Below are 13,822 nucleotides of genomic sequence, written 5' to 3'. Positions count from 1 at the left end.
AGTACGCAAAGCAGAATAGCCTCTGTCACAACGCAGCACGCTAATGCCCGAGAACATTATTGCAGGGAAAATCCTCTGCGACAGTATCTCACCGCTGAGGAATGTCTCTGGCTCCTCACACCCGGGCTGAACAAGTCCTCTCTCTTTTCCAGTGCTCCCCGAAGGAGGGAAGAGCCCAGGACCTACCTGCGCGGCAGAGGGGAGAGAGGCGCGGGCTCTGCCTTCAGCTGCTCCCGAATTAGCTCATTGGGCACTCAGGTAAAACGAGAAGCTCTTACTAGTCTGTACAGCTCCTCCGCCAGAAATATTGCATGAGTCAGCTTTTATCTATCAAAACCCTAAACACAAAGGCTTCACAGAAACCTGATTCACAACTTTCTCGTCGCTTTTTTCCCAGCGCACCGGCAGCCTTCGGCATCACTACAAGCTTTAAATGACATATGACATCATGCAATTCAGGGACAGGACAATGGGCATCGCCGTGGGTAACTTTAAAATGCACACTTCACTGAGTAACACCCACTAACTTCCATTTTTCCAGGCATAACACTGAGAAAACATCAAGTAGAGCCCCCACTTCCACAGCATTTCTTTGCTTGATTTATAGACAATATTGATAAGTATGTAAAGCAAATAAATCACTTGCTGGTACTGTGAAATGTCTGTGTTTATGCTAGAAACTTCCATGAACTTGCAATATAATAGGACGATCCTGGGAAATAGAAGCATTCTGGATCTTATTCTGTCCTAAAATAAACAGGAACAGGCTTTTGCAGAGTGCTTGCTAAGCTTCAGTGGTTTGGGGTTTTTTTCAGGGCAAGAGAAATTAATTTCAGAAGAAAATGTGAAAACCATACCATCAAGTGTTCTGTGCTAAATCACAATGAAGACAAGTAAAAGGAAAAGGAGAAAAGAAAAGGAAAAAAAGAAAAAAGAAAGGACACACCAAGAGGAGAAGCAGGAGAAAAGAAAATATGAAAAACAGAAAATAAGAAAAAAGGATATCGGCTGGCGCTAACCTGCTTACCCATGAGAAAGCTGACATCTCCTTTGCCTGCAGAGGGTGTGGTGGCATTTCCATCTTGGAGCTGGGAGGCAAAACAAGTCAGAAGAGTTCCCAGCTGCTGGCATCACTTTCCAGGTGTGCTCTCACAGCTGCATGCTGAAATGTAGCCCACAGAGGCATTCTATCTTTAAAATTATACTTGAAATCCACTGCTGATGTCCTTGCACATGGCACAGCCTCAGCTTCATTCAGAGTATTCCTAAAGAGCACAGTCCTTGAACAATGCCTTACAGCAGGAAACTGGAGGTAGAAAAGGAAGCCTTGAGACCATTGGCAAAGCTGTGAAACACTTTGATCTGAACATCAGGGCTCTTGGGGTGAAAGTCCCTTTTACCCAGGCTAAGAGATCAGGTGTTTACAGCCTGCCATGCTGACATCACAGATCACTGAGATATGCTCCCTCCTGTATTCTCTGGGTTCTCCTGCAGCTTCTGAGGATTTTTTTTAATACTTACATATTTACATAAAAAGACTTGTTTGCAAGATCTGTGCAAAAGACTTTAGAGTGAGCTACCACATATTTATAAGTTCTGGACACACTCAAAGGCACAGAATGGACAACACTGGTGCCAAAATTTTCAGTACATCTACAGTGCAGCACACAGCTACTCAAATCACTTGAATATGGCAAATATACCACAGGTTTGCTATGTTCCACATGCACACATATTTCTGTCAGGAGCTAATGATTTACTGCTCTGGACTTCTCCTTTCTCACACCTTGTGCCCACCTTGCCTACAAAGCTTCTATCACCTCCAAGTCAGAGGTTTAAACTAATTCCTGGACAGACCTGTAGAGCATTAACCAGATATAGCGCACTACTTGATCAATTCTGAGAAGTCCTAAGAAATACAAGTAGTATCAGCAGCTTCATCATCTAGTGGTGACAAAACTCCTGAACTCTGAAGTCTCAATGACAGAAAGTGCCCTACATCTGTTTCATTGGGCTGGGTAAAAACAGGGGCGTCAGCTTTGCAGTGTGAGCTTTAGCTGGTTCAGCCTGAACTGGCACAGCGAGCTCTCATGAGCACTCCTGTGGGTGGAGGAAGAGGGAAACAGAGCTGAGATCCTTACTTTGCTCTGTCTTGGTCTTTCATCTCTGCACACCTGCAGTTGACCTTAGCTCTCCCTTCCATCCCCATGTATAAGTCAGCAGAATTTTCCCCCACACATAAGAATTTCCCCAGGAACAACCTCTCAACCTCCATCATTTTAAACATGCACAACTCTGAGAGCTGTCAGGGCAGAAGAGTGGAAAGCAAAAAGCCTCCTGTTTTACTGATGTGCATCACAAATGAAACAGTACACAGATAGGTCAGAAAAATAATGGGCTGGCCCCACTTCTCATTTTCTGGTATTTCATGCATTTTGTTTATCTGCATTATATTTTAGGAGTTGCATACCTTTCTCTGCTCCCGCTTCCCTCTATTGTATGTACAGTGGCATAAAATCACATTTTTAGTGTATAAGGGTTAAGATTTGAGAAGGGTGACCTGTTTTTATTTTGGAACAAGGCTTTGATTTTTTGAAACTCCAACAATAAGTGAAGTTTATAGATGTTAAGAACGATGTTATTCTATAGTTCCCAGCTGGCTAAGAATTTACTGAAAAATAAGTTATCCTCAGCAAAATTTTAAAAAATCACCCCTAACTCAACCACAAGGTACATTCAGGCTAAAGGACACACTGACATCTTCCCTGGAAATGCAATGTAATGTATTAATAACTCTCTGCAATGCAGTAGCTATTTAATCTGTACACAGTGCTGCAGAGACACCTAACAAAAGGAACAAGCCATCACATGCTGCTGATGTACTGCAACACAAACAGAGCATATGGATCCAATCCTCCTTTTATGGGCCTTTTAGAAGAATTGCTTTGCATCTCCTTGTCAGTTTTGAAGGCTGGCTTCTCTCCTCTTTAAAAAGAATTTTTAAAAGGCTCAGTTCAATTATTTTCTACATCAGAACAAATGAAAATTCAGTGAAGATTTGTAGAATATGGAATATGGAGGAATAACACCCCAGATGACAAGCAATCAAAGCCTTTACACCTTTTCTTCGCTCCTACTGGCATTTAGTGAAGAAGTGTATGAAAAGTGTTCAACAGCATCCTGCTTGAATGTTTTAGTACAACTCACACTCAGTTTTACACTCAAACTGTTGTGCCAGACTGAAAATACACACATAGGCTTCCATCCACCCAGCGCCACACAGGATCAGGCCTTGCTGCTGGCACCTCACTGGTGACTTTCTACGCCACATTGTATCACTGTAACAGCGCTTGAACTCCACATTTGGTTTTTACTTCTTCCTGGACTAATCTGGGCAAATGTCCTGTCAGACCAACATGTAACACACTACCGCTTTCAACTTCATCTAAGCAGCCCAAAGCTGCTACTGAAGGTCACAACTTTTCAAAGCCCACTGCAGCATGAACACACAGAGGGTCTTGGGTCAGCCGATACAGCACACAACATTTGCTGCTTTACCAAGAACATTGGAAGGTTTTTAAGACTAAAAATTGTTAACTGTCTCTCACTTTAAAGCAGGTAAAATACACTTTAGAAAGTGATGCAGTTTTGGAAGAAGGAAACGTAGCATCTATGAATCATTCTTGCTAGTTCCCATGAAAAACTCATATGATCAACATACAATAACTTGTATGACATCTTTTTACAACTCACCTCTTTCAATTTCAATATAACTTGTAACTGCAGTATCTAGCACAAATAGATTAGTTCTTTTAAACTCATTTTAACAGTTATTTGTTTCTTTCTGCCTCCAAATTCTGTTGACCCACAAATCTTTCCAGTGAAAATCCTGCATGAAGCAAAACACATTTTATAAAAGCCACTTCTCTCATACAGCAGACAATTTTAGATGCCAAATAGAAGTGAGTTTCAGAAGCTTTAAATAATTGATGGTTTTCTTTAAATACAGCTAAATGATCTCTCCCATTTGGTTTCCAACTAAAGCCACTTACTGGAACCTCCTCTGCACCTCAGGAAGCAACCAGAATTTTGAAACAGAACTGAAATAGTAACAGCAGGCTCCTCCCGCTGAACAGATGTTCACATTTACAATGAAATGAAAAGTGTCTTCTGCGTTTCCTCTCTGGAATAAAAGTGTAAGTTGTAGAAAGCACTGTTCATGTTTACGTCTTGGAGAGAAGAATCCTTAAATTCTACGCAGGTTGGAACTAAGACATATTGGTGGTCTGGCTGCACCACAGACTGGCTCTGGCATTTCAAGTCAGTTGTTTTCTTGTGCTCACCCTCCTAAAAGGGAACATTAAGTCTTATTTTTAAGGTGGTGTTACAACAGTAAGCTAACATCTCTCTCAAAATCCCAGTTCAATAGGAAGATATGGAATGACAGTTAAAGGACTCTGGATTTAATAAACTACTGCAGCAGATTTTTAAAAAATGCAATCATCAGTATTTTGACATCTCACAAACCATTAAATGAAAAGAAACAAAAAGAAACCAAGCAGATGCTCAGGTTCAAAGGAGTTTAACGTACACAGTGTATTCTCACTGTATTGCTTCTACAGCTAAGCGTGGAATTTTACATAAATAAGGTCAAGTAGACTAAGACTGCCAAATGGCAGCAAAATAACTGGTCACAGCAGAAAAATCAAAGGTGTCTTGTTGCTGCCACAAACAGATCCTTAAAAATGTAGCCACCCCAGTTCTTAATTTTTTATTTTCTACTGATGACCCTATCACATCAGGACTGCCATTTACCTTGATTTGGTCCTTCCTAATAACCCCCTGGAGCATGGGGAGAACATCTGCATTTTTAAATTATGGGAATCATATTTTACACCTTTCGTCTCAATGTCCTTGCCTGTTGCAATACAGAGAAAATACAGTGCTACATGAAAATGAAATTTCCCTTCCTTGTCATTCCCTTCCCTGCCTTGTCAGCTTTTCATGCATGTCTATGAAAGCCACTCTAACAGATCCAGGTTTGTGATGAAGAAGTTTTCACACTGCTCTCAGAGTTGCTTTAAGGCCCTTCTGCAGCATCTACAACGCTTCCTACTACTTCTTTGCTGTTATTTCATGAAGACAAACCATTGAGTGCAAAACTCCTATCCCAACAAGCAATACCTTCCTTAGAGTTTTTGTATTCAAGAAGCAAAGCATGAATTGAGATTGAAATCTCTGCAATGTCAGTGTACCGAGCAGTGCAGCCTCTGCACCCATATGCAGATGGTGTTAATGCCTGCAACACTTACTGACATATCAGAATTCAAGATTAACAGTGACAACAATCACACTTCAGAAGCCACGGGGCAAGAAGCAAACAGATTAGAGGCCCTGACTTGGTTACAGAGAACATTTGGTTTATAATTCACAGCAACTGACTTCCTGAGTCATAAGCCTTTCTCTGTGTCTTCTTATCACAGCAATAAAAAGCTTAATTTGAACCAGACAGTCATTTTATTAATGCTATATATATTGCAGAATCTGTGCCTTCTTTACCAACAGCTACAGAAAAATAATCCTATTGACTTCAAAGCATCAAAACTCTGTAACATTTCTATCCAGGGGTATATCCATTAAATTTTATAGACATATGTAACACCATACAAAGAACATTAGTAAAATAAAGGGATCTTCAGATTTCTTCTGACCATTGGATTTATTATGCAATTTTTTGTCAATCTGGAGGAAAAAAAAACCCTGACAAATGCAAACAAGAGAGGGACATGAAACCTCTTAAAAACGTACCACTTTGTGGTTCACAGCAAGGTAGCTGAAATTTAAAACATTCATGAAAAGTCATCAGATAACAACAGTCTGCTACTATCCTTCTGCTTCTCTGGATTTTATAGCCAGTACCATTTTACTTCTCTTTTGCAGCCTTCAAGCACTTCTATATAGGCCAGTTTTCAGAATTCTTGTTAACTACAGTAAACAACATCTAAACCCGTTGTATTTAGTAAACAACTCAGATGAATCTTCTCAGTGTTTAGATCAGAGACAGGAAAAACAAAAACTTAGACTCCTATTTAAATCCAGTCAGTACAGCTAAAGCAGTTACTTTTCTCAGATTTTTCCTTTGCATTTTATAGTTCTTCTACATAGGGACATTTGGTCCCACCACTTTCCTTGTTTGGGTTTTCTACTTGCTTTTCTATGAGAAAGAAGTAGCAAAGCCTTCCTTTTTAAAATATTAGAGCCAGAATCCAAATCAAATTCTCAAATCCAAAACGCACAGACTGGACTTGGAGAAGCTTGGCCACAAAGGCCAATTTTGTGGTCTAAGACAGGTGAGGGTGGGGCTGAGAAGGGGAGGATGTATTAACTCTCTAGTGGAACTGCAAGATTTTCCTAACAAGCCATTCTAAACCCCAATTCTTTTTGTTATTCCTGTTTATAGAGAGAACATCAAAGCTTTCTCAACTCCGCAGCCTACACACATGGGAACTTACCAGGTAATTCTCTTAAGAGCCATTCTCATGACTATCTACAGTATCTTTTTTTTTAAGAAAAACCCAAACCCCCACACAGTTAAACATTTCTCTTCTTCCAAAACCTGTGACCAAATTCAGACCATTAAGGTGTAAATCCTCAATGAAATAACTTCTGTTATGTCCACACTGTTCCTTAATTTCAAATGTCATCTTCCAACTTCCCTCAGGGAAGCTTTCACTTGACATTCAAACATGAAACTCATCGTAAGGGGGGGAAAATCCTTCCCCTCTGTTCCATGCTGCCCCACGGGCACACTGTGGAGCAGCAGATCCCCGCAGGGCACCCGCACAGACGAGCATGAAGCTGGCAGAGCAGAGCAGCCCTGAGGAATGGCCCACCACCCCAGGCTTCTCCCAGCCCTCTGACAAGGAGGCTGCAAGCTGAAAATCGGTTTCCCTCGGTCTGCCCTGACATCCCCGGTGCCCCAAGACTCTTCCCAGCTGAACAATGCCGCGCATTCACTATTGATCTCCGCGGCACAGACACACCAGAGACGCACCGAGAGGCCGCTACGCGGGCATTGTTCCACAGCCCTCAGCCTGCTACCACAGCTATTAGCTGGCATGCTCACTTTTCAAACCCTCATCTCTTTGGAAACCCTGACTACCATTATTTGATTACAAAAGAGGCACAGGTTAAAAGAAGTTTAGCTGGGCAGTTCCCTACTCTTCCCTCTCGGGCATTACTTATAAACTATGACTCATATAGGCAGAATTTCATTAAGAAGCATTCACTTTTACATTTATATAGAAATTATGTCACTATTGAAGCATTCCCTTAACAAAGATCTTGACAAAAGATTAGTGAAGTTTTTGTAATTAAGTCAGTAAGTGAATGCAAACAGATGACCAGCCATAACAATTTAGTAAGATGATGAAACTATTTGCAAGCTGGTTCAGTTCAAGTAACTTTATTCAGCAAAAGAGAAGGATAGTGGGTTTACTCAATTCTTTTGCACTAATTTCTAAATACAGCCATGGATGAAATCAGCTATACTTATTTCTGTATTCAAAACCATGCATCTCTTAATAACACAGGCCATAAGGATGGCTATATTCTCTTGCCATCAGACCAAGTAGCATAAGAGTACAAGTCTCTTTTACAATTGATGAGTATAACTTAACAGAGCAGCAAAAGATACTAAAATTTCCTCTTCAATGATTTTTCAATTAATAAATGTTCTTTATAATGTAAAACTAATGGACTTGAAACACTTCAAACCTTTAAACTATGCACAGATCCTGCCAATTACAAATTCATTGCAAAATATTTTGAAGGTTAGAAAAACAATCTGGGAGAAACATTCCCCTCCTGATGAAATTACAGCAAAGTTTTTGAAAATAATGACAAAGGCATCTTGCACTGAAGGCCTGAACACTTCATAGCGAGAATAGCCAAACTGACTGTGCTCATGTTGCTGCCTTTTGCATGGCAATTGTTACAGCTGATCTTGACTCAGAAAAATGCAACATCAAAAACTGAAGAGTGCCACAGCTAAACTGTGACATGAACGTGCACATTGATGGAAAGAAGGGAAGCTGCCAGTGGATCACAATGGGTAAGAGATCTTCAATGGCAAAATTACCAGAGAGAGACTGGTAAAAAGCATCTCCCAACAAGCACAGTACAGATTCGCTGAAATTATTAAAAAGAGACTTCAATATCCATAATCACCTTTGCCCTTTAAGGTGCAATAACAAGAAGTCATCTTTAAGATTCAATTAACAACATTGACACAAACTGTTTCTAGAGGTATCTGCCACAGGATTGTACAAAATCTAACCCAGTTTGATCACTACATTTAACATATATTGATATAGGTTGCATTTGTGATTTATTTAGAACTCGTTCATACCCAGGGAAAAAAAGAAGAACATTCAACAAAAAAATCCTGATACAGCTGATAATTTATTGATCATACTTTTGCATCTGCCAATTACTCTACAATGGAAGAATACTGCACAGGGAGAAATGTGAGAGGATGAAAGCCCAGGAAAGCAAGAAGAGAATGCCTAACCACTCAACAGTGTTAGCCAGTCACCATTGCCAATTTGTAAGATTCTGAGTTGCCATCTTCCACTTTATGGATTTTCTTAGCAGTCATAATGACACTGACATACAGGGATGGGAGCAAACTAGTATCATAGGGATTTGCCAGATTTGTAAGTGGAAGTATCATGAGGTTTTTTCATTATCAATTTCTATTTACTATGAAAAGGATAGCTCAAACTCCAAGCCTCACTATGTCAGCACTATCTCCCACATCCAAAGGTGGCAAGAAGCATATTTAAGATAAAAGACCCAATAATCACCACTAGCAAACAGGAAAACAATTATGCAGTATGCACTGAGTGTGTTATACTGGAGCCTACCATACACCCCTCCCCCAGCCCCTGTATTGACACTCCTTCCTCTTATGTTTGCTTTCCTCTTTTCAGACTAACACAGTTGGTTTAGGAGCATATCACTGATACCAGTGGTTCTGCTTTGAGCCTGTAATATTACTCTGCACATAGTGATGTAGCTAGGAATCCCTCCTTAGCACTCCCACTTGCCCCTTTCATTTACCCCCGTTGTTACAGAGATGAATGGGTGTGGGCAGTGGCAGCTTATACTTTGCACAAATAAAGGTAATTCAATATGTAACTCCACATTCTCATCTGAAATAGATTCATTTTAAGGAGGGAGAAAAAAAAAAGAAAGAAAAAAAGAAACCTTTGGACTTGCCAAAGCAGTACAGAAGGGATGCACATGCAGCATGTCAGGGTTTCAGGTTTTTCAAATTTTCAAAGTGCTTAGACATGGACTTTCTCTGTGTGAATTTTAAGGAAAGACTTACTGTATTTAAATAAGAAGCTAAAATAGCCACCCTACCAATATGGGGGGTGGGGGGGAATCATACTTTTCATTAGTACTCAGTTATCAGTAACCCATGAGAATAATGTTTTACACACTTAGCAAAAGCTGGTTTTGTCTGCATAACCCAGAGGTGATGCTGCAGTGTCTGCCACCAGCCCTGTGCTGGGGCAGAGCTGGCTCTCTACCACAGATTCCTAGTCCCACTGGCAACAGAAGCCTCAGCCAGTGCCTCTGTAGGGTCCAGAACAGGACTGCACCATTCTGATACTTTTGCTGCTGTAGATAGACCCTTAACTGTTCCTCAGATCAATGCAGAAGCCATCTCACACATGTTTATAGCACATGTAATCACTCCGGTGTCCTTTGGCACTGCAACACCTTCAGATATGGGTTTTTATGACATAAGGAGAGGGGAAAACCTTTCAACTTTATATTATATATACATATATATATGGCATAAATACGTGCATCATTATCATCTGTTGCCAGATGATACACCTTGTTTTGAGAAAGAAGGACAAAGCTGGATCTGTTGTCACAATTACAACCCTCCACTCTTACTGGAAAAACACAGGCAAGGTTAAATACTTTTGATATAATGGTTATGCTTGCCAAGTGTGATAAAAGCAGGACTGGCACTAAGTTGCTGAAGCCTGAACGTTTGATAGATGTAACACTCTGAGACGGAAGACAGATAGAGCTCCTTCTTTCTTCAGCACCTACATGCACCATCAACCTGGGACACTCCTGAGGCTGGGGTCAGCCATGAGAAAACACTTAGTGTGCACACCCTGTCAACTGATTCCCTTCCAAACTCCTGCATTTCCCTGCTTGTTACAACAGCAAAGGCATTTTAGCAACTTCACACAGGGCTCTGTGGTCTTGACTCTTCAGACCTGTCTCACTTGCCACATGAATAGAAGGAAAATACAGCTGTGACTTGGCTGAGCCTCCTTTTAGAGTGGAGAATCAGCGGTCTAAACTTTTTGCAAATCAATTTTACAGTCATATGTCCAAGAAATGTGAATAAAACTTTTAAAAATGAACTTTTTGTTATGCCACATGAAAATTCAACATGGAATCATATGAAGAAGAAGGTCTCTTCTTTTTTTTCCCTAGTGTGCAAAAATCTTGTGTAAACCAGTAGGTTTACAAACCCTTTGCTGCATTGGGCTCAGTTTACACTCTGATCATAACAAGAGATGTTTCCTTCTGTTGTTGTTACTCTGTACTTAAATTCCCCATCACAAACAGCCAGGCTTGTAAAAACAGACATGTCAAAAGGTTAAGAAATGAACAAATAGATTTTCCCCAGCTGTAGGAAAGTAGCTGACAAACCCAACCTTTTGGACCACAAGAAAAAAAGTATTAATTTATACTAAATGTCTGCTATTGATTTAAAATGGAAATAATGGAGCAGATTAAATTAATCTAGCAAAAAAAAAGTAAGCAACTGCATGGGGAAATATTTTCAGTTTGAGAAAACTAGATGATCTTTAAGTAGGAAGAAAAGCATCTTAAGAGATTATTGATCTGGTGTGTGCATTATTAATCCAAAGCAAAATCCATTATAAAAAGTACAAGTACCCTGTTTAAGAGACCATTATTGAAATATTAACTACAGCATATTAGTAATAATCATGTATCAGCATAAAGGTTGTTCAGCAGGAACTAAAAACATTTTATCATCTATTCCAGAGGTTTTATCAAATTTGTAATGCTCCTGAATATTTGACACTTTTCTTTCAACATTTGGCTTTTATGAAGGATGCAAAATGATCTGTATTTTTTTCTCTGCTTACAGCCTTTAAACCCAAAGAAGACTTAAACAGAAAGTTACCTTCTTCTGCAGGGTGGGGAAAGGGATTTCCTAAAGCCTTTCTTTTCTCCTCTTTCCTCTCCACCCTCCAGTAAATGAAATTAAAGGTCAGTAAATGCTCAGTGCAGTGGAAAGCCCCAGGTTACAAAAATAAATTAACTACAAAAAGCTATCCAAGATTACAGTAACTGGACATGTAATCTCTAGACTATTCCCAAAACCCAGACACAGCTGTGGAAATGCACAAAGTATCTGACATTGCTAGCAAACATGATTAAAGTATATTTATATGCTTTGCAAAAAAATCCACACCATACACAGGAACAACACACCTCCCCAACTTTTTGCTCTTGTCACTCAAGACATTAATTCCTGAAGGAAACAATAATATAATGCATTTTCCATCTGCTGTCTTTCTCTCTGTACTCTAAAGGCACAAAGAAAATGTATCTTCAAAAATATTTTCTTAATAAATACTCTTTAAATATTTTCTTGCTCCTTTTGACAGACTGTAATAAAACAGTTATCTGGTTTGTAGGCTAAATAAAATCCTTGCAAGAGGATTAAATGCTAACATAGGATATAATTGACAGAAAAATACATTTATGATCTTAATTTTCAGACAAGTTCAGTCTCAAAGCACTCTAAGGGAGTCACTTTAAATCCCTGTTAAGCCCACTGGTGTCACACACCCTGGGTCACACACCCTCAAGCCCACTAAGAGCTCACTCCAGCAGTAATGGTGCTGTGGACACTCAGCTCCCTTCCCACCTGCACCAGGCTTCTGCCTCAAGCTGGGCAGCTGCAGGACTGTTCCTGCCACAGCACAGAGCCCAGGGGCTACAGGGGCAGGAGGAATTATCCCCTCTGTCACTGCACCAAAGCTTCCTCTGTGTTTGGAGACCTTGGGGAGAACAAAGGTACCTGCACAAAAACCAGGCTGAGATGGCCCAAAGACTGGGCAGATGGTTTTGCAGGTTCAACTAGAAAACATGCCCATGCCCTTGCCTATCAAAGGACCTCTGGGGAGGTGTTGTGCGTTATTAAAAGCATAAGAACCTGATGACAGACAGACAGGCAGACTGACAGACCATATCCTCCTTCTATCCGCATTTAAATACAGACTTTGGGTTCAGGCATGCAGAGTCATTGATTAAACTGGAATTAAGAAATCTAACGTGTGTGTGTGTCTGTGTCTGTGTGCATGTGTGTGTGTGAAGAAATGCACACATGGCACATTAATTTCTGGACAGACATCGCTTCATGTCAGCTGATTCAAACAAAACCAACTTGCAGTAAGCCTCCATGGTTTCAGATGCATATTTCAGGACTTTCTATCTCTTTTAGAGTTAGTGCCTTTGGAGAGTGTTAAATATACCCTTCTCCTTTTTTCCCCACATTCTCCCACAAGTAAGGCTTCACTTCAAGCCATCCTTTGTAGATCACTTACACGGAGGCCAAGACATACAATTTACTTATTCTGAACCATAGGAAGGTAAATTGTTGAACTTAAAAAGTCAGCAAGCTAAAGGGAAAATGCTTCTGGAAAGCATTTTTCTCCTGTAGCTATCAACTTTTAGAGAGAGCAAATCTTTCAGTCACTAAAGGAAACTAGAATGATATGTGAGGCCACGATCTCCTTAACCTTTAGCTAAAGACAACAACTACTTGTGTTTTCACATGTGTCTGCATATCACACTTCCACAAATCAACCTCTAGACATAAAACAATAGCAGTGACAGGAATAGGATATTATGCTGACACCCAAAATAAAAAGACTTTGCACTTCTATGGTTTATGTATAAACATGTCATGAAACATCTCTAAAACACTCCAAGTCTGCAGTGTCTCTCTCTATCTTCTGCTTCTTTTCCTCCATCTCAAAGAGAAATGACAAATGAAACATCCAGAATAATGCATTCTGGGTTCTAACAAAGCTTTTCATTCTTATACAGCCATGTAAATCCATGCAAAATACAATTACCATGATGATCAAATCAGCCCCACAGCTGATTTGACATTTGTCACTTAGGTAGTGAATTAAAGACATTCAGGTGCTTGACTGAGATGACAGAACACAAGCACACAGAGATGGACCAACTTCAATGGCCACAGTGATTGGTCATTCTAGAGATGTTTAACACAGTGATTCAAAGATCCTCCTCTCAAAATTTTGTCATGAAAATACAAGGTGTCACTATTTGTCATTTTTCTTGCTGTTTCATTCTTAGACATTAGCTCACTTTAGAAATTAATTGAAACAGCACAATAAATCTTCTATTTTATATGAATCAACACTCAATGCTTATTGTACTACATTATATAGCTGGTACATGAAAAGAAAAGATTAAAAAAAATGCCAAACAGTTTTACAGAACAGCATTATCAGAAATTTAGAAAATATTCTGGTTTTAAGATCTTATAAGAACTCTAAATATTGATGAAAACTCTTAGAGGAAGCAGACAAAAGAGAGAAAGATGGAAAAGGTGAAAAAAATACGAAAAGCTTACCCCATAAAACTCTTCCTACAGCAAATGCAGATTCATTTCCTCTGGAAGCATAACTATATACACCATATAGCCCAATTT

General features: G+C 39.8%; 1 protein-coding gene across 4 annotated transcripts in view; it reads right to left on the bottom strand.

Annotated features, from left to right (window-relative positions):
- Nucleotides 1–13,822, bottom strand: part of PLEKHG1 (pleckstrin homology and RhoGEF domain containing G1) — a 124,788-nt gene that overhangs the window by 52,415 nt on the left and 58,551 nt on the right. Inside the window, exon 4 of one of the 4 annotated variants that reach the window (XM_063151273.1) lies at nt 1,028–1,162. The exons of 1 other annotated variant lie outside the window; for it this stretch is intronic. In XM_063151273.1, coding sequence (XP_063007343.1) covers nt 1,028–1,031 — 4 coding nt within the window. In that variant the 5' untranslated portion in view covers nt 1,032–1,162. 2 more of the 4 variants (XM_063151274.1, XM_063151275.1) reach the window with 2 other exon arrangements.

Source organism: Melospiza melodia, chromosome 3 (genome assembly GCF_035770615.1).
Source record: "Melospiza melodia melodia isolate bMelMel2 chromosome 3, bMelMel2.pri, whole genome shotgun sequence".
NCBI lineage: Eukaryota > Metazoa > Chordata > Aves > Passeriformes > Passerellidae > Melospiza > Melospiza melodia.
This window is presented reverse-complemented; position numbering and strand designations above follow the sequence as displayed.